At 33.3% G+C, this 25874-nt stretch overlaps 2 protein-coding genes across 3 annotated transcripts; one reads left to right on the top strand and one right to left on the bottom strand.

Moving 5' to 3' along the window:
• On the top strand, positions 1–25086 carry LOC149416313 (uncharacterized). The gene is made up of 3 exons (XM_089641944.1): positions 1–111; positions 23361–23464; positions 25008–25086. Exons 1-3 carry the CDS (start codon positions 1–3, stop codon positions 25084–25086), a joined length of 294 nt encoding a protein of 97 aa, XP_089498070.1.
• Positions 12213–17523, bottom strand: LOC149416314 (uncharacterized). 2 transcript variants are annotated; one of them, XM_089642121.1, is made up of 4 exons: positions 17415–17523; positions 15869–16065; positions 14245–14394; positions 12213–13691 (listed from the first exon to the last, which is right to left on the bottom strand). In XM_089642121.1, the coding sequence occupies exons 2-4, from the start codon at positions 16017–16019 to the stop codon at positions 13066–13068; spliced, it is 927 nt and encodes a 308-aa protein (XP_089498247.1). In that variant the 5' UTR covers positions 16020–16065; positions 17415–17523; the 3' UTR covers positions 12213–13065. The 2 variants fall into 2 exon arrangements, with proteins under 2 accessions (XP_089498247.1, XP_089498248.1); XM_089642122.1 differs by lacking the exon at positions 17415–17523 and adding an exon at positions 16242–16313.
• Positions 25087–25874: the final 788 nt, after the last annotated feature.

The raw sequence follows: 25874 nt of genomic DNA, 5'->3' as shown, positions 1-25874 counted from the left end.
ATGCTTACTCACACTGGAAAAAAACCTTTTTCATGTTTGGAGTGCAACTATTCATGTTCTCAAAAGGGATCTTTGACGAGCCACATGCTGACTCATACTGGAGAAAAACCTTTTTCATGTTTGGAGTGCAACTATTTATGTTCTCATAAGGGATCTTTGACGAGCCACATGCTTACTCACACTGGAAAAAAACCTTGATCAAAATAACTTTGATCAAAATAACTTTGATCAAAATAACACATCTGCCCTGATGATGGACACTGCAATGCTGTCCGAAACGTTGGCTAAAGAAGGAGTTAGCGCAACACGGCATAACATCCCAAAAACAAATATCAAAAAAAATCCTATTATTTAAAAACAATTTATAAAAATAAAAACTCTTTATACACATGTTGTAAGTATGTCTCATGAATAGGTTTCGGGTAGGTATATAGTAAAGGGAAAGATAATCTCTAACACGTATTCTGCTGTTTTTCTCAACATACTCAAATATCTGGTTCACCTGATCGATGCAATATAGTCGGGCTTCCCCGATTTCTTCTACCATTCACCTTCGCGTTATATTTTATTTTATTACGAAGATCATCCAAGTTTCAAAGTTGGGGCACCTGGTGTTTAACAGTAAGTGTGTTCGGTCCCACATGTTTGTCGGCCAATCTTTTTTAGTCATAGTAAATTCTTCCGATGGAGATGTCCTCGTGCGCTCCCGCCACCTCACATCCGTATAAGATCCGCGTGAAATTCTGGATTATTTTGCACAGAAGAGCGAAGCTTTTCTGGACTATATCTTGACGGGGGATGAGACGTGGATGTGCTACTACACTCCAGAATCTAAAATACAATCATTTCAGTGACGTCATGCATCTTCCCCAGCCATCAAAAAGTTCAAGACGACCCATTCAGCCAGAAAAGTCGACGGGTGGGAAACGTTTTTCGATTGTCTTTAATAAACTTTTACAGGGCTTCATCACATTATCAGCTTTATGTGATTAATTGTGACCTCAGAACGGGGTACCCCGGTAAGGTCACATTTTTTTCAAGCATTGTAAAAAATCAATAAAAAAAGGTTCGACTTTTTTAAGTGTTTAACTGGGTTATTAAAGATATCAATTTAATTATAAGTGGTATAAATATTTTTTTCTATTTATTATTATTTTTCTAATCTAGGATCAATGTGTCCAGAAGTGACGGACGAATGATCTATCCCTCCCGTTGTGGCGCAAGGCGATGGGTCAAGACCGATGAGACCATTTGGAGAGGTCAAAGGGTTTTCCCACACCAGCCTAGATGAATTCAACAGAATTAGTTGGTTTGGTGACCACTGATTTGAGGAATTTACCAAGATCTCTGACGCAGCAGCAGAGTTAAATAGAAGGCAAAATTGCCAGCTGCGGTAGAGGGCAACGAGTCTTCCCCATCTACAACTTCTTGTCTTATATGTGGAAGATCGAAAGGAAATTATACTAAACACATAGAATGGGTAATATATCCCTAAACTTATCGCACAAGAGATGCGAAAGTTTTTATTTCATTTATAATGATTTGTGCGAAATTGAAAACAATTTTTTTGTAATCTCATAAAATATGTAAATTTTTTTATACATAAAACTTCACAAAATGGCCCAAAACTGACTTTAACTTTAGTTTATGGAGTTCCATAACAAGGTAGGCTTTAATTCCAGACAGTATTCATTAATTTCAATTCATTTTTTTTTTCATTTTTCAATCGGTCTCGACATTGCTAACCTTTTCGCTGAACACTTCTCCTCCGTCTATTCTGATACCTCGTGCACTATACCTCCACTCAACTCTACTAATACTATTGATTTAAATAATTGCCAAATCACACTTATAGATGTCTTTAACTCCTTAAAAAATCTCCCCATCAAAAAAAGCACTGGTCCTGATGATATTCCAGAAATATTACTGAAGGAATGTAAATTTACTATATCTAAGCCAATTTGTTTGTTATATAACTTGTCAATATCATCTGCCACTTTTCTAGAATCCTGGAAAGTTTCTTATATCAGACCTATTTTCAAATTAGGCAATAAGTCGAACGTAGAAAACTATAGACCCATATCGATATTATCCCATATTCCAAAAATATTTGAGTCAATAATCACGAAGAAAATCACACCTATCTTTAAAAATGTACTGATCGAGGAACAGCATGGATTTAGATCTGCTAAATCTACTACTACTAACTTACTATCCTTTACCAATTCCATCGTCAATGGTCTAGAAGATAACTCACAAATAGATGTTCTATATACCGACTTCTCTAAAGCTTTCGACAAAGTAAACCACTCAATCCTTATGGCCAAACTATATGCTATCGGTATTAGAAACCCCTTACTATCATTCTTTAATTCTTATTTAAGCAATAGATAACAAAGAGTTAAATTAAACAACTTTGTGTCTACTATTATTGAAGTAACGTCCGGCGTACCTCAAGGAGCACATCTAGCACCGCTTCTTTTTAACTTGTTTATATACGACATTATTAGTATTTTTTCTCATGAACGCTTTTGGCTTTTTGCGGACGACAATAAGATTCTAAAGATAATAAAAAATCACGATGACTGCCTTCTTTTCCAATCGAATATCAACTCTTTCAATGATTGATGTAAAATTACTTGCTTGAAACTAAATGTCGATAAATGCAAAATTATGTCCTTCTATAGATCAAAAAATCCGATTGTCTTCGAATACAACCTTAATAATATTTGCTTAACAACTGTTACATCTATTAAAGACCTTGGTGTCTCTCTTGATAGCAAGCTTTCTTTTCGGGATCACATAACTGCAATCGTTAATAAATCGCTCAAACTACTTGGTTTCATCACTAGAATCACTTCGGACTTAAAAACGTAAATACCCTTAGAACTCTTTACTGCTCCTTGGTTCGCCCCCATCTTGAATATGCTTGTGTTATTTGGTCTCCTTTTTATGCTGTCCACATTCGACGCTTTTAATCTGTTCAACATCGGTTCTTAAGAGGGATTGCTAGGAGGCTAGGTTTATAAAAAGGTAAATACTCATATGATGAAATTGAACGAACTCTAAACCTCTCTCCTTTGGAAGTCCGTCGGGAAAGAAATGACCTCATTTGCTTCTTCAAAATTATAAATGGTTTTATTGATTTACCTACGCTACTGCAACTCATTCCCTTTAATATCCCCTCGCAAAGACTCAGAAATAATGAACTGCTCTTCCTCAACCATCATTCGACAAATTATGGATATTATTCACCATTGTCCAGAATGTGTAGACTGGTCAACTCAAGTCAAAACCTTAACTTTTTTGGGATAAGTCTAAATGATTTTGCCAGTCGCTAAAAAAGTGACGGAATATTAAGTGTCCTGTGGTCCTGACCCACGGCGTATTCTTAACTTGATTCGACTTGTCACTTTATTTTCTAATATTATTATTATTATTTTTTTTTTTTTTTTAATTGTTTAACTTATAACATTGTTACATTGTACATAAAATTAGGTAATAATAGGTAATAGTGTAAAACATAAGTTATTGAATTTCTACTCCAATGAAGAGTGCTAGCTCTTGAGCTTGGCGTAGGAGTTATTTGACAATTATTTCATGTTTATATCAGTAATTAACATAAATACAGTACAATAAATATAAACTTAAAAGAGGATTGTGACGTTAATTTTGGTTGTAACATGAATTGAAGTTATAACATTTGATAGGTGATATTAATTTTTTTTAAAGATAAATTTGACCTTCTTTTTGAATAAAATAAAATCTGGTATTTTTTTCACTTCTTCGTGAAGAGTATTAAAATATCTTATGCCTTTGTAAATGTAGTTATTGTGCATTTGTTGTGTTGAAAATAGAGGAATTTGGATGTTAAAATTATGCCTTAAGGATGAGTTAAATTTAAGTTTTTTTACTACAGTTTCTTTATATATTTGTAATATTGCATCTTTTTTATAGAGGTCTTCAATTTTTGGTACTTCGAAAATTTTGAACAATGATGCTGAAGAGAAAGTTGGTTTTTTTTTCAAAATTACTTTGATAATTAGTTTTTGTACCACTTTAACAGAGCTTAAAAATTTTTCATATGCACCTCCCCACCCAATGATTCCATACTGAAGTAATGATTGGACTAGTGCGTAATAGACTTTTTTCAGGTTGTTTAGCTTGAGAACATTTCTTAATCTAATGAATATATAGATACATTTTCTAATGCGTTTAACAAGTTCACATATGTGTCTGTTCCATTTCATATGTTGGTCTACAATTACACCGAGGTATTTTATTTCAGTTGTTTGGTTTAGTATGGTACATGATTTATTACAAACATCTTTGTTACATTTTTTGTTGTGTATTATTATATGAATGTTGGGGTTAGTTTTGAATTTATTTATTGTGAATGGTATATAAACTGTTTTTTTGCGTTAATTGTAAGTAGATTTGTATCGAACCAGTTTTTTAGGATTTGGATGTCATTATTTGCATTTTCATTTACAATTTTCCAGTCATTACCCTTAATTATGATAATTGTATCATCTGCGTAAGATATAACTGTTCCACTGAGGTTTCGTTTGAAAATATCGTTTACGTACATGATAAAAAGTAAAGGACCCAAAACAGTACCTTGTGGTATCCCAAAATCACTTGTGAGTGGTAGACTAGATGCGTGATTAATTTTTACAACTTGTGTTCTTTGGTGAAGATAACTTTTTAGCCAACTTAATGCTGTGTCATTAAAACCTACGATCTTTAATTGTTGTATTAGTTTGACATGAGATATGCTGTCGAAGGCTTTTTGGAGATCAACAAAAATACCAACACATTTTAATGATTTGTCTAAAGCATCTTGTATGGTACTAGATAATTTAGCAATGGCGTCTTTTGTGCTTTTGTTTTCCATGAATCCAAACTGGTTTTCGTGAATTATATTATTAATCTTTATGAACTGAGTTATTCTTTTTTTGGCAGTTTTTTCAAATATTTTTGCAATGTTTGATAGTAAAGAAATAGGGCGGTAATTGGTTGGTTCTTCCGGATTGCCGGTTTTAAATATTGGTATAATTACAGATTGTTTGTACATGGATGGAAAAACTCCGCTTTGAAAACTTGTATTGATTATATGAGTTAATGGTTTTGATACTTGAGATTTTATACATTTCAGTGTTTGTATTGTGACCCCATCAAAACCAGGGGCAGAACCTCCTTTCATACCTGTAATAATTTGTTCAATTTCTTCTGGTGTTGTTGGTTGAAATAATTCAAATTTATGCTAATTATTTACTGTAGTATTTGGGTCATTTGGGGTAAGGCCTTGTTGGATTTTTTTAGCGAGGTTTTTTCCTACATTAGCAAAAAAATTGTTAAATACATTTGCGGCTTCTAGAGGTTTATCTTTACAGCAGATTTTTGAATCATTATGATTTACATTGTTGATTGTTTTATTTTTTAAATGTTTTTTATCGACAATTTCATTTATGATGGACCAAATCCTTTTACTGTCATTTCCAGATAATTCAAGTTTTTGTTTGTAGTAGTCATCCTTTGTGTTTTTTATTAGATATGTAAGTTTTTTTTTTATAAGCTTTGAAATGTTTTTGTAAAGTTATATTTTCCGGTTGTTTTGTATATTGTTTGTAGAGTGTTTCTTTGTGTCTAATTGAGATGATTAATCCGTGAGTTATCCATGGTTTGATTGGCTTTAGTTTTGAAGATGTTTTGTTAGATTTAATTTTTCTACAAGCATTTATGTGAAAACTCAGTTTTTTATCAAATATTTTGCAGCATTCTTTTACATCGTTACATTGATATATTTCTTGCCATTCTTTTTCGTTACTTAATATTTTAGTGAGAGAATTTATATTAATACTATAGTTGTATTTATTAGTATTATTAACGGCCGTTGTGGTTGGTAATGAGAGGTTTTGATGTTTGTAGTCATATTTAAATATACATGCAAAATGATCCGTTACAGCTGTTTTAATTACCGCAGATGATATATTTTGTATTTCTTTGGTGTTTGTGAATATGTGATCTATACAAGATGGTCGTTGTCCGATAATGTTTCTGGTGTATGAATTTATACATGAAATGTAATTTAATTCTGCTAACATATTTAAATAGTTATCTTTATCGTTAGAGGAGTAGTCATTAGCGATATTTAAGTTAATATCTCCGATGAGTATTGTTTTTTTGTTTCTATGATGTTGTAATATTTTTTTTTAATTCTTCTATGTATGTGGTTATAGCAGAAAAGTGTGTCCGATAAATAGCAATGATATTAAATGAATAATTCATAAAATTTATCTCCAAGTTTAATAAATTGACATTATTCACCATTATTTCATTTACACTTGTGACAGCGTAAATATTTGATACAAATATGGCGGCGCCGCTATTTCTGTTAATTTTATATTTTGTTGCATAGTACGAGTAACCCGGTATATTATAATTAATTTCACTCGATGAATGCGTTTCTGATAATATTATACAGTCAAGTCTATTTAATTGTTTAATAGTTATTAGAAATTCTTCGAAATTTTTTTCCAAAGATCTAACGTTCATGTGTATTATTATTAGGCTGGCTGTAGGTTTTATATCTATAAAATCGTTTGTATTATTTACCGTGTCAAAAATCCTTTCGTCTATTTTATATGAATTATCTATTGCGTTTATTATAAAGTCGTTCATTTTGAGGTAGTAATAAAATTAACAATAATGTTGGCGCTGGGAATACACTTCACATTTGCAATTATAATATTATATGTGTTGGCTTGTATATTATCACTGCGTGTTAACACTTTGCGGGCGGGCTTTTCGTAATATTTTTTTGAATTATTGTGCATATTATTTAGGTTTTCGTTACACTTGTAATTAATAATATGCATCATTAGTCGTAATCGATGCGATCCCTCGCAATTTTCAGCATTTTGTTTCTATAGTTGCCCCTAATACTGTTGGCTGCGTGGTCCGTGGTGTTTTTTTCTCCATATTTAGAATTTTGTTTGGTGCAGTTTACACATGCTGGTACTGTTTTTTCTCTTCCCGGACATTTTGAAAGGATGTGATCGCCCATGCAGTGTGGGCAAATTGGAGGGCTGGTTCGGTGTAGGCATCTTTTAGCCGTATGCATGAACATACAGCAATGAAAACATTGAGTCAGTGGATCGCAATCTTCAATTTTTACTCGTTGAAACTGTATATTTAGTTTACCGAGTGCAAGGAGACTTTTTCGCATTTTGCCACTAGTTTCCATGATGTAGCTAGTAAACTGGCGCTGCTTTTCGTTTATGTTTGTGTTTTTTATCTCCGTTATAAGTGTGATTTTGTTGTCTTCACTTTCCTTGTAAACATCTGCAATTCCTTCGTTCTGGGTAATTATTCCGCAAACTATTTCGTCTTCAGTAAGATTGGATTTTAATCCTTTTATTATTATTTTTGGTCTTTTCTTTTGAATTTCATTTACCACCAAATCGGTATTCAGTTTTTTTATTTCGGCGGTTAAGGTATTTGCATATTCCTTTTTTGGGCATGATATTATTATTTTTTCTTCTTTTGTTTTTCTCAAACCATTTATTCCTATCTTTATGTTGCTTAAATTTATTTCTTTTTTTATTATCTTTTCAATTTCTTCTGCTTTAGCATTATTTTTGGTCGACGAAATGATGATTGAAAATCTCTCTTCTTCTCGAGGAGTGACTTTGGTTGTTGATAATACCTGTGCATAGGATGGTGTTGATGCGCTTTTCATTATTTTTTCAAAGTTTCCCACCAGTTGGTCGTTTTTTTCTATAAGTTTGTCTTGTAGTTGAATTTTTTGTTGTTGCATTTTTAATATTTCAGATTTCACTTCATTGTCAAGATCAATAATAATAATAATAATTATATCTACCATATTCCTCTGCTTTCATGTACCTTTGTCTTCTCCTATATTTTTCATTTTACTTTATTCGTGTTATTATTTGGTAATTTGGACGATGTCCGTTAATAAAAAATAAATAAATGTATTATTTTTAATTAGCAGTTTAAAATATTCTAACCCCAATCAAAGTGGTCCAGAAGAATTTTATAGAAACCCTCCACAAATTCAACAGAAACGCTACTCGCAGATTTCAGGGTGCCCCGAGTAAAGGATATCTTCAAGAAAAATGCAATTATCCAAATTTCCAAACATAATATCATCAAAAACATTAAAACCCAGCTATCAAAAAATATTAACATCAAAATACCAAACTAATTCAAAACAATTATATCTATTTAGGAATAATGTATTTCAACAACCTTCTGATTGAAATAAAGAAATTAAAAGACATCGCCAAAATGAAGTTATACTTGTCAGGAATAATTAACTAAATACTTGCCCGTTTTTCACTTTCTTAATATTTATTATCAGTCTATATTCAACTCTACTTTATTTAGATGTTTTTAATTACTCTCTTAATTTATAATTATTTAGTATGTAACTGAAGTGTTGTGCAGCTTTCGCTGGTGGGTAGTAAGATTGGGTTAGTTGCAAGACTTCGGGATTGCCGGAGATAACTTCCCGCTCCTTGAGCTAGTCCTAGTTACTCAGTGATTGTATCTACAATCATAGTATCTACATTCACTGAGTAACTAGGAGTTATCAAGTTCCACTGACAGTAGAACCTAACGTGTATTATTGGAAAATACCCATTTCCAGGAGCATCTTAGACTGGAGATAAAGGCCCAGTCTAAGAGAAAAATATTGACGGTACCTCTGGAGAGTTCTACCGTTCGAGTACCCACTGCGGTATATTACAGTAACAAAATCGTATAGGTACTCGTATATGTACAGCTACACATATAGATAATAATAGTCGTACACGACATACAGTGCTATTCCACACGCTAAATTATAAAACAAATGCAGCATCTAATTCGACAATTAACCGAGCTCTTCATACTCTAAATAATATTTGTCTTAACTCTAACATTGACATTTTTTCGGATCCACTGCCCAAATTCAAACGTGGCATCATGTCAATAATTTAAAGTATTCAATGGGCATACATACCTATAGACCAGAGATGGGCATACTTTTTAAGGAAAGGGCCAGATAAAATAAAAAAATATCTAGGCGGGCCGGAAAAAATTTTTAATAAAATAATTTTTTATAAGTGATATAAGTACTTTATTTTTTAATTTTTACATCATGCATAATATTGAGTACATTATATGCTAAAATGGTAAAAAAGTAACAAAAATTGATTATTCTTTAAAAGAGTATGAAGGCGTATGTGACAGATGAAACAATGGCTGAGCTTCTAAAAGTTTATCATAATCTGGTAAAAACTGGGATGAGCTGATTCGCAGTAGTGAAGCTAAGGCTGGCCGCATACATACGTTTTCCGTATTCGGAATTCCGTGAGACTAGCGCAAACGTTCGTTTTTCTTCATTCGGAATGTATAAACGTCAGTACCAGTGTTGCCAACAAGGGCGATATATCGCCATTTAGGCTACTCAGAGCGAGAATCGGCGCCGAAAAAATCTAAAAGGCGACTGGTCGCCAATTAAGCTACTTCAAAAACATCAATTTTAAACATGTCCCGAAATTCTCTAGCCACCCCCCCCCCCCCCATGAAATTTATTTTTTCACGTAAAAACATCAATTTTAAACATGTCCCACCTAACAGCAAATTCGGCTACTTTACGCTACCTTATGTATGAGAAACGGCGATATTAGGTCAAGATCCGTTGGCAACACTGAATTACGAACGGAAATTTCCGTACGTTTGCATCGGCACAAACAAACTGTATGCAATAGCTGCGTTCCACATGACGTAATTAGGTTTTTTCCATTCGGTTTCTCCGAACGCGCCGGCTCGCATTCGGAACGTGCGTAAGGAATTTGTTTCGAAGGAATTCGTTCGGAACTAAAACGAACGTGTGCGGCAGTTAATGTATTTTCTACTGATTCCGTGCATTCGGATGTCCGAATACGGAAAACGAATTCGGAAATCGAATACGAAAAACGTATGTATGCGGCCAGCCTTAATGGTGGTCAGTCAATGGTAGCGCCCGATTCGTCCCGAACTTAGCCGAGCAACACACGCATTGCACTTCACATCGCCATGCATTCGCCATGCTACCGATCTGCAAAGCGCGAGGTTGTGTGCAAACTAATATTAGATGCAATAATACCGTACTTAAAACACAATGAGAAGGAAACCGTTAAGTATTCTATTTTATCTACGTAGAAAATACATTTTGTTCAATTGGTAAATTGTGGTAGGGTTATTCAAAACAATGTCGCGGGCCGGATTGACTAGCCTGGCGGGCCGGACTTGGCCCGCGGGCCGTACTTTGCCCATCACTGCTATAGACACACACACACACACAAACACTCAAACATACATTACACACGTCACACACACACCTATAAACTACACAAGTCACCTGGTAATTAAGGAATAAACATACCACTTAGCAGACATTACAAGGAAACATATCATAGGCACACAACATGAAGTATCTTATTCCTGTATATTGTTTCATCTCTGTAAATCGAGTACTATTTGTTTCTATAAAATAAAATAAATAATCCAGAAGCTTCAATTGTTTTTATTATATATATACTTACCTATTGCATAATGTTAATCTATTTTCCTTATAACTAGTGTAACTCGCTCACCAAGCACAAGAATCAGTTTCTTCTTTGGTGAGATTGCGATTATAAATATATTTTGTACCCATGTGTAATTTAACAAGACTAGATTTAGAGCGCCGGGTCCAAACCGTGTCTTCAGCCGATAGTGATAATATACAGTACAATACTTTTAATACAAACTTATTATACATTTCTAGAGTGATCTATGTTATTACTAACTATTTATGGAGATAATATACAGTACAAAACTTACCTGGTAGGTCACTTGAGATTAACACTTAATTAACATAATTTTTTGTTAGCGAAATTTAGATACTGGATTTAGGACTTAATTGGAAAATTGAATATAACTGGACATTTTCTTATGAATGGTATATTTAATTTAAGGGTACGACAGCTTAAAAAGGTATTTTTTAGTTTAGACCTGAATTCTGTTGGACTTGTTATGGATCTTAGTTCCGGAGGGAGTTTATTCCAAGCCTTCGGCCCAGAAACTCCGAAAGCGCGATCACCAAACTTAGTATTTGGCTTGCGCTTAGGTTCTATCAGTCGGCCTACAGCTGATGATGTTGCTGATCTAAGAGTTGACTACCTCAGACCAGTATTTTCCGGGACGCATAGTACAGAGATGTAGGGTGGGGCCATTTCATTGATGGATTTAAACACCATCCAGCACAGTTTGTACTGGATTCTTTCAGGGCACTTGAGCCAGTGAAGGTTACGAAGGTGTTCTGAAATGTGCAAATATTTAGAAACCCGGTTATGAGCCGTGCTGCTGCATGAAACACTGATTGAAGTTTGTCAATTTGATATTTTGGAAAGCTGGAATAAATGCCGTTGCAGTAATCGAGACGTGAGACTACGTAAGAGTTGATAAGTAGTTTTGTTGCTTCTGTTGGAAGGTTAAGGGAAGACTTCTAAAAAATACTCGATTATTTCAAAGGCCAAGATGTATTCTACTCGCAGTCTTTAATTAAAGCATCTGAAACATAGAAAAGCGACCAAATTTTCAAACCAAAAACACATGATTTTAAATTACTACGTAGTGCATCGCCTTAATCAATAAATATATTCAGCTCAGTATGGAGTAGCGATGAGTCGTTCATAAAGTAGTTCTTTTTGATGAGCCCTGTTTGTACGACTTTCGGTAAATTGTACGTAAATTGAACGGTTACTATTTTACATCAGGAATTATTTTAGAAAAATATTGAGCTGCTACAGTAACTCGCTCTCTTAATAAAATAAAACGTGACCCATCGCTAGGAGTTACGCGACCAATCGTCTTACTCCTACAGCTTTGAGCAGTTGGAACAGATGGCAGATTGAACTATCAAATAAAAAAACAGCTTGAAATGAATGTTTTAATACAATTATAATACAATTGTGTTAGGGCGGCTTGCACCATAAGTTAAATTTGGTTTAAATATCATTTTAAACACAATATATGAATTAAGTCGACTTGGCGTCTTACACCACAAAATTTAAGTCGTTAAATGCGTTAAAAGAACTGTCAAAGTTAAATACCCAAAAGGGGCTGTTTAATCGAGAAACGTGTTTAGCTCTACTCAGAGGTTATCCCTTCGATTTCTGATTGTGGTTAAAATCTATCTCATTTTAATTTGTATTCACAATGAACAAATTATATTATAGAAATTATAAAATTACAGAAAATATAAATAAATTATACTTAAATGTGTATATATATATATGTATTATAAATATACATAAATATCTAAACATACCATTTAAAAATATCTAACATGTATATATATCTATAAACACACGAGCCAGGATCCACCGTGGGAACAGCAGTGAATTTTAAGTCGTCCGTTTGTAGAAAATGATTGCAGTTGGAACATGAGGAAGGTTTTTCCCGAGTAAATCAATGTGTGGCACTCGTTACAGGAAAAAGGTTATTTTCTACTGTTCATTTTATTCATAAATATGAAAAGTTAAACATGGAACATGAAAATGGTTTTTCTACACTGTGAGTCAGCATATATCTTATCGAATTTCCGTTTCGAGAAAAGTCGCAATCGGAACATGAAAAAAGTTACTCCTTTTTGTGAATTAGCATATGTTGTGACAAACTACTATTTCGAGTAGATGAATAGCTATACTTGGAAAATGAAAAAAGTTTTTCTCCAGTGTGAGTCAGCATATGGTGCGTCAGATATCTCTTTCGAGAAAGTGAAAAGCTGCATATGAAAAATGAAAAAGGTTTTTCTCCACTGTGGGTGAGCATATAGCTCCTTTTATGGCTCTTTCGAGAAAATGAAAAGTGGCATATGGAACATCAACAATGTTTTTATGAACTATGGGTCAGCATATGTCTCTTCAATTTTTTGTTTGAAGAACAGGAATAGTTGCACTCGGAACATGAAGAAGGATTTTCTCCACTGTGAGTTAGCATGTGGCGCGTGAGATAGCTCTTTTGTGAACTTCAAGAGTTGCACACGAAACGTGAAAAAGTTTTTTCTCTGCTGTGAGTTAGCATGTGGCGCGTCAGATTGCTCTTTCGTGAAGATGAATAGTTGCACTCGTGACACGAGAAAGGTTTTTCTCCACTGTGGATCAGCATATGGCTCTTTAGTTGGCTCTTTTGAGAACATGATAAGTTGCATATGGAACATGAAAAAGGTTTTTCTCCAATGTGGGTCAGCATATGTCTCTTCAAATAATTGTTTGAAGAACATGTATAGTTGCACTCGGAACATGAAAAAGGTTTTTCTCCACTGTGAGTTAGCATGTGGTGCGTCAGATATCTCTTTTGTAAACATGAATAGTTGCACTCGGAACATGAAAAAGGTTTTTCTCCACTGTGAGTTAGCATGTGGGGCGTCAGATATCTGTTTTGTGAACATGAATAGTTGCACTCGGAACATAAAAATGGTTTATCCTTACTGTGAGTCAATATATGGTCCTTCAAATGGCCTTTACGAGAACTTGAATAGTTGCACTCGGAACATAAAAAAGGTTTTTCTCCACTGTGAGTCAGCATGTGGCTCGTCAGATGGCTCTTTTGAGAACAGAAAAATAATGGTTTTTCCACAGGATGCGTCTTGAGATCTGTCAACAAATTAGGAAAAAAATACGTATATAGGAAGTATAAACAAGTCTTATAACCTACGTACAGCGTAAATAGGTTATAAGACTTGTTCAGCTTTATCACATTTTTAAAATGTGTGATAAATCGTCAGTGTGTCGATTTATCATGGAACCGAAAATGCTTGTACTAAGCGAAACCGGTAATGTTAAGAAAATCAAATAAATAACTTGTTTTTCAAAACAAGCAGCTGGAATTATTAAAACTTACATAAAAATGTGGTTTGGTCTGCAGTCTGGGAAATGCTTTCAAAGCGTTCCAAGTAGTTTTTTTTACCATCGCGAAGGCCACGGAAATTTATCCCCCTTCATCTTTTCGGGGTACAAGATCCGCCTTGATGGTTAACGCCTTTTTTACAGGTTGCACATTTATGCAACCTGTAAAATATACGTACATTGCTAAACCATACCGGAGAGAACAGAGTGATACCAGATAACATAAGCACTTTGAATTCATAAAAACGTAAAACATTGGAGAGCACGAATTGTTTGACGTGTTCTCAATAATCGGTTTTACCTGCTGTGTGGGTAATTCTTTCGAAATGTTCTAAGCATTCCTTTTTAATATCCGGCAGGTCAATGTCGATCTCCACGTAAGGATATCCCCCTTCATCTTCTCGGGGTCGAAGATCCGCCTTGATGGTAACTGTCTCCAAATTAATGCTACCTGGATAAACAAAATAACAATATTTATATCGATAATTGATGTACATCAAAACGTAATTGTTTTAGTAGAAAGATTTAAATAAAATAAAAACATGAAACAGAACAAGATCGAGACAAATAAAAAGATAAATGTCACTGAATTCAGGATTAACACAACGTTTTGAAGACTTGTTTTTATTAAGGACGCCTGTCCCAGTAATACAAGAGATCCAGGGTTCAATTGCAAGTTGTGACCGTTATTTGTTTATTTTAATATCTTTTTCTGTTTGATTATATGTTATATTGATAATATATCACGAGTAAATCTTTGAAAATAATTGTATTTATACATAGAATATCGAAGCCATTCAATAATCCCCAATCCAATATAACCTTGTACCATTCATTGGTCAGAAGCAAATTGGAAAATGGGAGTGTTGTCTGGAACCCACACTACTTGAAATATTCAAAAACTATTAAATCTGCACAAAAAAAATCTAAGATTGTTATCATTTAAACTTGGACTAAATGTACGGCATTTAGTCCAGTCTTACGAGGAACGACTCCAAAACTTTAACTTTACGACCCTGGATAAAAGAAGACAATGTGCTGACTTAATATGTCTACACAAAATTGTTCATGACAAGCTTGAAGCAACTCATTGTCTGAGCAATATTCTTATTAAAGTTCCTCATGGACGTAATTTAAGAAGGCAGAATTTATTCCATCAAGAATTTTTTTAGAACAATATAGCATACTTCAATCCATTGTCTCGAATTTGTCGTCTGTACAATTCTATTGAGTGTAACTACATAGATATATATGCAAATAGTCTCGCTTATTTTAAAAAGCAAATTAGCAATAGATTGTGAATGTATCTTGTCTTTTTTTATTAACTGTGAATGTTTCTTTGTTTTTTATTTCTCTATTTGTTTTCTTTTTTTTTTGCTTTTGTTTTTTAGATCACATCTATATGATTTAAAAAAAAAAAAAATTATAACTCTTTTTTTGCCTTGTTCACGTTTTACTGTTATCTTTTCTTAATACACAGAGTAAAATGACACTTAAACTGTGCATGATGTGAACATTTTTAAGTGGACTGTTGACATATGTTTTTTTTTCATGTTTATAGTCTGTAAATGTTCCTTAACAATAAAATAAATTAACTATAACTTTCAAAATAGGTAAATATAAAAATTTACATGATATGGTATTTATAGGGTTTATATAAGAAATAAGAGACACCAAGATGTCCGCTTCAAAGATTCTTCCGATTCTTCAGCTTAAAAAAACGTTTTTTCTTGAGCACTTTCAATGTGGAGTATGGTAGTTAGGAATGATGTTTTCTTCCATCAATATATGTGTATTTTTAACGTACAATAAAGAATGTAACTTAAATCATGTCACAAATAAATTTTCGACACGACATTTCAAAACGGTCATGAATTTACAACATCCGAATTTAATGTCCTAAATTTTTAGCATATGCAACTTACTGGCTGACGGAATACTCTCCGCATATTGCAAACATTCATTCTTTACATTTTGGAGGTCGATGTCAATATCCGTGTACGGTATTTCACCGTCTTCTTCCTGGGGCCCTGGTTCCGTCTTGATGGAAACATTATCTGGATTTAGTAGATCCATGGCACTGCCCTGTGGTAGCGATAGCTTCAAGCCAAAACAAACATACCTGAAAAGATCAGTGATAATGGAAGCGAATGACCTTTAAATTTATTTATTTTTTCTAAAGTTTTTTTCAGACAGATAGGGGAACAGTTTTTTTTTGTTACTGATATCTCTAACATATTTCTTGAAAGTGTTATATCATTAATGCTTCTGCTGGTGATTTTCCAAAGTAATATTTACCTTAGTGGGTATAGTGGTGTTCGGAAACTGAAGTGTTTAGTTTAGGGCATGCAAATATGTATTGGATAGTACTATTTTCAGTAATCAATCAGAAATTTTCTTATTCTATAAAAAAAAATTGAATATATGTTTGAATTTTTCACAAATAACTGAAATTTGAGAGAATCGCCACCAATCGTGCAATAACCCAACAAATAATACATTACAATATCTATCTCTAAAGATACACCGGTATAACCTTTTCCGCTTTCAAGAGAATATCAGAAATCCATATATTATTTATGTGAGTATTTTAATCAATGCAAACTAAACACCGTAATCCGCTAATTTAATATGGCCACGTATTTACAGACGGCTGCGTAGATGTTATTTGTATTAATGAGTGTATTGTTAAAGAATTAGTTGTACATTCGTACACCATACTGGATTTTGTCAATACACGATATGAGAACAATGGAAATTACTATGACTGACGTATAAGCAATCAGAGACTTGGATTAGAGGAAGAAAGTGTGAGCAGATATACCGTAGCATTAAACTAAAAGCCCTGGACAGAGCATTATAGCGATTTTTTATGAATGGCATTGAAGCCATATCCAAATGCCTGGCAACCATCTTGTATGACATACTTTTGAAATTATTTATAAGCAAACTGGCGCAAATGGTAGACAAATTTAATGAATTATTTTTATTTAATTTCTGTATCATTAGTGCAATTAAAACGGCTCATAAATTTATTTAATTTGGTGACTGAATAACTAATCAAAATGAAAACTCAACATACATTTTTTTAAAGCGATGGAAAGCCATGAAAAGTGATGCAAAAACTAGGTTAAATATCTAGCCTAAATTTTGTTTCATCACTATTATTGACCTTATATGATTTTTAAGAGGTGTGTTGAATTGTCAGTTTGATGACTTGGAATCATGGAAGCATATAAACAGTGTTGCTGTCCCACTTTAATAGTGCTTAAGTCAAGGTTGACATCTAATTATTCTACTCATGTTCTAATCATACAACTTGGCATAAGAAACTAGGTACCTATATCATATAGAAACTACATCGCGGTTGTTTGTTTTAACCTGCCATAGCTCAAATTAAAGATCAGTGGTCGTTCAGTTACAATTGGAATAACGGCTGCTACCAAAATAAATATGAATATTATTACTTACCAATAACTATCACCTGTATGGGATGATAAATTTAAGTGCGCGGGTTAAACGTTGAAAGGGGTATTATGTAGAGTTACAGATTGGAAACATGATGGAACAACTGGCGGTGAAGAAAGGATGTGTCAAAAATATTGCTAAGTTGTACATAGACAATAATGAAGTCATAGACAGTAAATTATCTATTTGAGTTTTTCAAATAATTTGAGTTTTTTTGTATGTTTATTTAGATATTTTGATAAAAATTTTACATAAATCTGAAAATATTTTAACGCTATCGTTTGGACGGTTTCTGCCCTGTGATTGAGCAATTTCAAATCGTATGATTCGGGAGAATTCCGCATAGCCGTCGCGCAAAATAAATAAAACGGTGGTCCGGTGGTACATATTATATTATATGACTATACGAATATACACTGCGCTCACGTCATTGAAACACTTCCTGCTAAAATATAAAAAATAATAACTCTCAATATAAATAAAAACAATAAGCATATATAAATAGTACCTGATTAAGGGCTACTTTTGTAAAGTGATTATTAAGAGTATTTATTAAGTGAAATTGTGTTATGTATCGTTTATTTAGTATAAAACATCACCGCTATAAGGTACCAAATTTCACACAGCGAGAAATTATCGTCGGTTTCTTCACTGGAGAAACCCTCCAGAAGCAGGATCGTAGATATGTTCTGTGAGATCTGTCCACAATACGTCCTCCAGCATTTCATGTAGTGCAGATTGTTTCTTTCTAAGGAGTGGGAATCTACCTCATAGGCGACGTCGGGCGTTGATGGGTTTGTACCGTTAGTCTTTATCGGAAAATAATTTTATTTGGAGGTGTTTTACGACATTAACTAAATCATTAATATATAAAATAAAAAATATCGGACCGCATTTGAAGACATCGTGTTTCATCGTTGACATTTACTACACGCAAGGCAACAGTCGGGTTTCACATATCAGATTTGATGCACAAAATCAACCTTCTTAATCACAATAAATTAACTTAAGCCAATGAAAAATATTCACAACGATATTTTTTACAAAAAAATCGAAATAATTTTCGAAAATCACGGTGTAACGGTGTGTTACAAGACGTATCATTACAAGAGTGTATTAAGTATAATATATGAAGTTACCCAACGAAACAAGAAAGCATGTAACCCACGTATACCAAGAAACTAAAACAAGTGGGGAGAAGGTAATAAAGCTTACGCTTAAGCTAAGGTAGATTCGGTTTAAAATATTTTCGAATTTCGTTTTGTTTCAGATAAAATCGCTTTTTGATTATGAAGAATATTTCAGAAAATTGCCCAAGGAGTTTTTAACTTAACTTTACATGAGAATTGAATTTATTTTCGGTTTTAGACAGTATCCGTGTTCCGACAGGATCATACAGCACATATTTTGAGGCCCTCCAAGATCATGACTACACCCTAAAAGGTATTCTATACTGCATCAGCCTATAATAATAATAATATGTTTTGTTAATTCGGTTAATGTAATAATAATATTTATTTCAGAGCGTTACATCTCAACCAGTAGCGTACCCGATGCTGTACAGGGGATGCTAGTAGAAAATGAAGGTACATATCTGTTTTATATTACTTAAAAGTGAATAGTATTGTTAGTTTTGTTCGTCTGATTACTAATATGTCAATCTTTACTTCAATTTCTTCAAGAACTGATTTTTTTTTTCCAGACATAAGTGCAGGACCCAGTCATGTTTTCCCTGCAACCATCAGCGTTGCTCTTGCTGCACAGGGGATGGCAGAACATAGATGTAAAATATCCTGTATAGGTGATCCATATGATCCTACAAATTCATTAATCCTAGCAAGCGAGTACCGTCCCACAGAGAGGTTTTGCTTAAATTGTCCCACTAAGAAATTTGCTATCAACGCTCTTGAAATTCATTATTTCGTCGAGTATGTACTAAATCATAATTGCAAAAATTTATATCTTGTGCCCGTTATTAAAGAACCAATGCCAAATACATAATTTTTTTGATTGGCTTAATTGTAACGAACATAAAAATTTGATTCAATTCATAATTAAAATTACTGTACCATTTATAATTAATGCATGGTGTACCGATGTCAATAGAAAATTAATTGGCAATGATACACGACCATACAATGGACCTGACTCCATGAAGAAAATGGCAGTACTGCTACATTTAAAATATGCTGAATATAGGAAGAAATGGTTGTCGTTACTAATTTATTTTAAGAGGGTAAAACCAATTAGGACAACAATTTTTTCCTATAAGCGTATTTTAAATATCGTAGTACTGCCATTCTCCTCATCAAATTAGGTCCATTGTATGGTTATGGTGTATCCTTGCCAATTCATTTTCTATTGACATCTCTATATGAGTAGTAGAATAATAATGAAAAAATAAATATATAAGTCAAATATTGTTATCGTTTGTAATGTTAAGCCAAATATTTTCTGATGCGGCGTTTACATTATTCAATTTGGCCGTATTAGTCTGCAGCCCATTTTCAGTCACCGAGTAGTGTTAATAAAAAAGTCAAATTAGTTTATTTTATAAATAGTTCTACTTTTTTATTACATACTTGACATCATAATGGATATAATCTCAACACCTTCTTTCACGTAATACCCGGAGGTTCAAAATAAAACACATGCGGCGATGGTGGGTCCAGATTGACCTGGCTGATATGATGAAATTAAAAGGCTTTTTAAACAAAGTCACAAACGAAAAACACAATACTAGAAATGTGCCCGAATGGTTGACAACATCTGCGCGGGACTGTGAGAGACAAAGACGGAAGGACAGAGCAAGAGATATGCTGTTTCGTCGGCTGCTCGAATTCAACTGAGAAGAAATGTAATTTTTGCGTGTTTTTATACACAATTATTCTAATAACTTTTTTAAAACGTGTCCGATTTTAATCATATTTGAGTCGAAATGTTGGAAAATATTTCATGAAAGAATAGACAAAAGGTTATTACCCTTAACGAGATATTTGCGGCAAAAACTTTTATTTAAAAAAACACTGGGTCAAATCAGACCCATCACCGGAGTCGAGGTGTTTAATTTATTTTGTTGTATTTGGTGTTTTTATTTGTTATTATTGTACCCTATTTATTTATCAGGTGCTAATATGTATTGTTAAAACAATAACCTATTGTTTAATTTACTTTACTGTTTACACGGTTACATTCTTTATGTTGTGTAGGTACTATTCCTAAGTCAAAAATATCAAAAAGGCATAATTAAGATTTTAAATCTAAAAAGTATCACAAAAGTATATACTTACTATTTATATTTGAAATTTATAAATATTTAAGTAATAAGATAAGTAATGCTCTAAGTAAGAGGGAAACAAAAAATAATAATAATGTAATTAGACGCTAATACAGCTTAAACAGTAGGTTGAATTGTTAACTGCCTTATTGACAATATTTTTTTCAATATCGTTGGATGTTGAAAGAAAATTACTATCATTTCCAACAGCTAGTTATATATTGACACAGTTATTTCTTCTAAATTCACCTTATAAATGTGTTTTGTGCTTTTATTATAGAATAATTTTATTTAAAAAATAAAATTACTGTACATGTAATTATGAGTTAGTTTTTCAGCTTCCTTTTGATTAAAAACGCTGTCCTGAGAAAATGAGCCAATGAATTGGGTTTTCGGTAGGTTCCGAAGCAGAATTATATTGTTTATGCGCAACCATTTATTTTTTAAATTTCCTCTTTCCTTTGTCGATGTTGTAGTATGACGTCACAGACGCGTGATGTCTTAAAATTTGCGAGATCTATGGTTAAAACTTGACGAAACCAATCGTATGGAAAGAGGGTGGTGTTATCAATCTATAGATAGGTGGTCTCTGTGAGAAGTTCGTAAATTGAACTTCCAAACAACTGCCGTGAGCATTATTTACGATAAGTTGGATGCACATGTAAGTGCTCCTGTGAGTAACTCATCAAAAATTTACGAAAGTCGTAAATTTTACTTACAAGTGTAAACCCAACCTAACGGCAGCCTTAGAAAATGTGTTTGGTCTTTTGTAAGGAACTGTCAAAAATTTAAGAATACTGTTTTGGAGGCATTGATTAATATAATCACCGATTATAAAAACCACAGATTACCGATATTTTGTTTAAAGCGGAACGGTTATACCGATTTATTTATAAATATAGAGTTATCTGACCATTGACGACGACTTTTTCAACCGTTTTCAAATGTTTTAACTACAAGGTCAAGGTAAAAACCTAATTATACTCTAATTTCCAATAATATGTTATGTATACTATTTCATTGTTTTTACAGAATATTACAAGCGAAACCAAATGTTAGAAGCACATACAATGTAGGGTTCCGTCACTACTATGTTCTGTTTGGGCTAGAACCAATTACCAAACCGACAACAGTGCCATGGATCTACCAAATCAAGTGACTGTTTCCTTCAAGACCGAACCAGGGACCCAGGAAGAAGGCGCAGATGAAATACCGTATACGGATATAGTAGTCGACCTTCCAGATATAAAGAAGGGATGTTTACTATCTGAGGAGAGTACTCGGACAGACGGTTAGTTGCATTGCTTACATATATATTTTATAATGTTTATTTCGGATGTTCGCAATCCATGTCCGTTTCGAAATGTCGTGCAGAGAGGATGCATTTACTTAAAAATATATTTTTGCGATAACTGCTAAACTACAGCACTCTTTTAACTCATGTATTGCTGACAATAAATTCCCGTTTCTTTGTGGTTACACCTCATCTGTTTTTCACATATGTTCGTGTCTATTAACTAAATTTACATAAATATTTATAATACCAAATATCATTTCATTGACTTTAAACGATAAATCCGTGTTCTGAAGGTCGTCAAGAGCAAATGGTTTTCCTTCTTGAAAAATTGGTCCTTGAAGTGACATCTGGCATTTATTATTTCTTAAATTAAGCAATGATCAATGTTATCTTTTATCATTAATGTTTTATTTTAGTTTAAGTTTTTTTTAAATTAAAAGAAACCTTTTTGTACATTGACGGTTAATATACTTTGTTGTATTGTTTTTCAGGTTGCTTTAATATAGAGTCTGTTACCATCAAGGCGGAGCTTGGACCCAGAGAAGAAGATAAAGGGGGATTTCAACATACGAAAATTGACATAGACCTGCCGGATGTTAAAAAGGAGTGCTTAGAACGCTTTGAAAGAACTGTGAAGACAGCAGGTATAGTGTTTTTTCATTCTTAGTAGTCCAGTCAATGTCGAAAAAAATTGAATGCTGAATTTTTTCAGGTGAAAAGTGGCTACAAACTAAAATCTATTAAAAGTTTGTGTTAGAATTATAATTTTTTTAAATCCTTACTAAATATGTTGCAAACACTATTTATTAATTAAATTGTTTTTATATCGTTAATCCATTTATAACTCGGCGTTTTAATAAATAAATGAAAAGTATTAATAAATGCAAGGCACAAATTAGTCACCTGTTGCTTTGGGATCCTATTTATTTACTTTTATGTCACATGTAGCCTACTAATAATCTCTTTTTTCAAATTACCGTCAGATCTGAATACACAACTAGTGGAAACCACGGAGCATCACAATTCATATTCTCAAAAGGGAAATTTTACGAGCCATTTGCTGACTCACAGTGGTGAAAAATCTTTTTCATATTCTGAGTGCAATTATACGTCTTCAATTAGGAGCCTTCTCACGAGGAACATGTTGACCTACATCTGTGAAAAACCTTTTTCATGTTCCGAGTGCAACTATTCATGTTCTCGAAAGAAATATTTGAGGAGCCACGTGCTGACTCACAGAGGAGAAAAATGTTTTAAATGTCCCCAGTGCAACTATTCATCTACTCAAAAGAAATATTTGACGAGCCATATGCTGATTCACGGTGGTGAAAAACTTTTCAAATGTTCAGAGTGTAACTATTCATTTTATCGAAAGAACAATTTGATGAGACACATGCTTACTCACAGTGGAGAAAAACCTTTTTCGTGTTGCGAGTGCAACTATACATGCACTCAAAAGACAAATTTGACGACCCACATGTGGACTCATACTGGAGAAAAACGTTTTTCATGTTCTTTGTGCAATAATTCATTTACTCAAAGGCGTAATTTGACGAGCCACATGCTGACTCATAGTGGCGAAAAACCATTTTCGTGTTCCGAGTGCGACTATTCATGTATTAAGAAGAAATATTTGACGATCCACATGCTGACTCACAATGAAAAAAAACCGTTTTCGTGTTCCGAGTGCAACTATTCATGTACTCAAAAGAGATATTTGACGGGCCACATGCTGACTCACACTGAAGAAAAAACTTTTTCGTGTTCCGAGTGCAACTATTCATGTTCTCAAAAGTTCTTTCTAAAGAGACACATGCTGACTCACACTGAAGTTAAACCTTTTTCGTGTCTCAAGTGCAACTATACATGTACTCAAAAAAGATATTTGACGAGCCACATGTGGACTCATACTGGAAAAAAACCCTTTTTATGTTCTTTGTGCAATAATTCATATTCTCGAAAGGTATATTTGACGAGCCACTTGCTGACTCACAGTGGTGAAAAACCTTTTTCGTGCTCCAAGTGCAACTATTCATGTACTCAAAAGAAATATTTGACGGGCCACATGCTGACTCACACTTGAAAAAAACCTTTTATGTGTTCCGAGTGCAACTATTCATGTTCTAAAAATAATTATTTGACGATCCACTTGATGAGTCACAGTGGAGAATAACCTTTATCACCTTTTACCTCTTTTTTCTATTAGGCTTACATAATCACTATAGCATTTTATTGATAATTCTTTACACTGCTTTCGTAATTTAGTAAAAGTTATGTAATCATTAGGATTTCTGGTATGTTTATATATTCAATGGATATGTTTTTTGTAATAAATATATTTTTTTTAATTTCCTCGTAAACCATTTGGGATAGTTAGATGTTGTGAAGTTTACCCTAGGAACAAAGCGCTCTATCGAGGTATTTTAAATTGAGTAAAATTGTTCTAATTGATTATTTAAATTATTTTCGTCGTCTAAAAATGACCAATCTACCAAAGTAAGGTACTCAATAATATTATGTTATTCGGATTTGGAGAAATTATACGATGTGGTAGTTAGGTTTGGAGATCTTCCAGACATATTTGTTATGATAATATCTAATGGTGGATGGTGTTTATCTAGAGGCAATAAAAATTCGTCAGATTTCTCAACCACTATTTTTGAATCACTTGAAAACACTAAATCTAACATTCGATTATTAGAATTAGACACATTGTTTGATTGAGTTAGTCCTAGGAATATGGCCATATCACAAATTTCACTGGATTTAGCGCACTGTAATTCAACTTCTTTTGTGGCAGCTCCGATGTCATCTTGGCTGGTCCAGTTCGGCAGTATATCATCAGAAATTATGAATTTTGCTTTCGGATTTTTGAATTTCAGCATTTCTATGTCCTCATTGTGGTTTTTATACATTTGCAAATCCGATGCAGGTGGGATGTAGACACAATCGATAATAATTTTACTATAAGGTATGTTGAGCATTACAAAAATGTGTTCAACACGTCTTGTGTGCTTGACAGTCTACAGGATGAGATATTTTTAGACACGCATAACATCACGCCTCCTCCGTTAGACTTTTTGCTCAAATTAGGACTTTGATAAAAGCGAAAGATAGTATATTGATTTAGGCCTTATTCTGAAGAGCCGATTTTTTCTTTCTTCATTTTCGCACAAATCATTACAAAACAAACAAAAACTTCCGCATCTCGCGCGACAAGTGGATGCATATATTATCCGTTCTACGGGTTTATATATAGTTTCCTTTTGATAAAATATTCTTCCACACAAAGGACAAAAAGTTTTAGAGTTGGTTCAAATTCTTTAAATACATATTTATAAATATCTAAACATACAATATCTAACATGTATATATATCTATAAACACACGAACCAGGTTCCACCGTGAGAACAGCAGTGAATTTTAAGTCGTCCGTTTGTAGAAAATGAATAGTTGCAGTTGGAACATGAGGAAGGTTTTTCCCGAGTAAATCTATGTGTGGCACTCGTAACATGAAAAAGGTTATTTTCTACTGTTCATTTTATTCATAAAATACATGATAAAACATTATAAAATTGATTTATAAATGAAACATTAAATCAACATACTAGGCGACTGCCTGTTTCATGGTGAGTCAGCATATAACCCATCAAACGGATTTTTTTAGAATATGAATAGTTGAACATGGAACATGAAAATGGTTTTTCTACACTGTGAGTCAGCATATGTCTCATCAAATTTCCGTTTCGAGAAAAGTCGCACTCGGAACATGAATAAAGTTAATCCTTTTTGTGAGTTAGCATATGTTCTCTCAAACTACTATTTCGAGAACATGAATAGCTAGACTCGGAATATGAAAAAAGTTTTTCTCCAGTATGAGTCAGCATAT

Source organism: Hesperophylax consimilis, chromosome 17 (assembly GCF_061612785.1).
Source record: "Hesperophylax consimilis isolate HC1 chromosome 17, BYU_Hcon_1.0, whole genome shotgun sequence".
Taxonomy (NCBI): Eukaryota; Metazoa; Arthropoda; class Insecta; order Trichoptera; family Limnephilidae; genus Hesperophylax; species Hesperophylax consimilis.
This window is presented reverse-complemented; position numbering and strand designations above follow the sequence as displayed.

Bases quoted from the DNA above. Each gene is read 5' to 3' on its own strand.
- LOC149416314 (XM_089642121.1), bottom strand. From the start codon at position 16,019: ATGGATCTACTAAATCCAGATAATGTTTCCATCAAGACGGAACCAGGG. The intron at 14,395-15,868 runs GTAAGTTGCATA...TTGTTTATCCAG, and splicing joins GGAGAGTATTCCGTCAGCCA to GTAGCATTAATTTGGAGACA. The intron at 13,692-14,244 runs GTAAAACCGATT...ATTTGTTGACAG, and splicing joins AAGAATTACCCACACAGCAG to ATCTCAAGACGCATCCTGTG.
- LOC149416313 (XM_089641944.1), top strand. From the start codon at position 1: ATGCTTACTCACACTGGAAAAAAACCTTTTTCATGTTTGGAGTGCAAC. The intron at 112-23,360 runs TTTTCATGTTTG...TTTTATCGAAAG, and splicing joins CTCATACTGGAGAAAAACCT to AACAATTTGATGAGACACAT. The intron at 23,465-25,007 runs GTGGACTCATAC...TGTGCTTGACAG, and splicing joins ACAAATTTGACGACCCACAT to TCTACAGGATGAGATATTTT.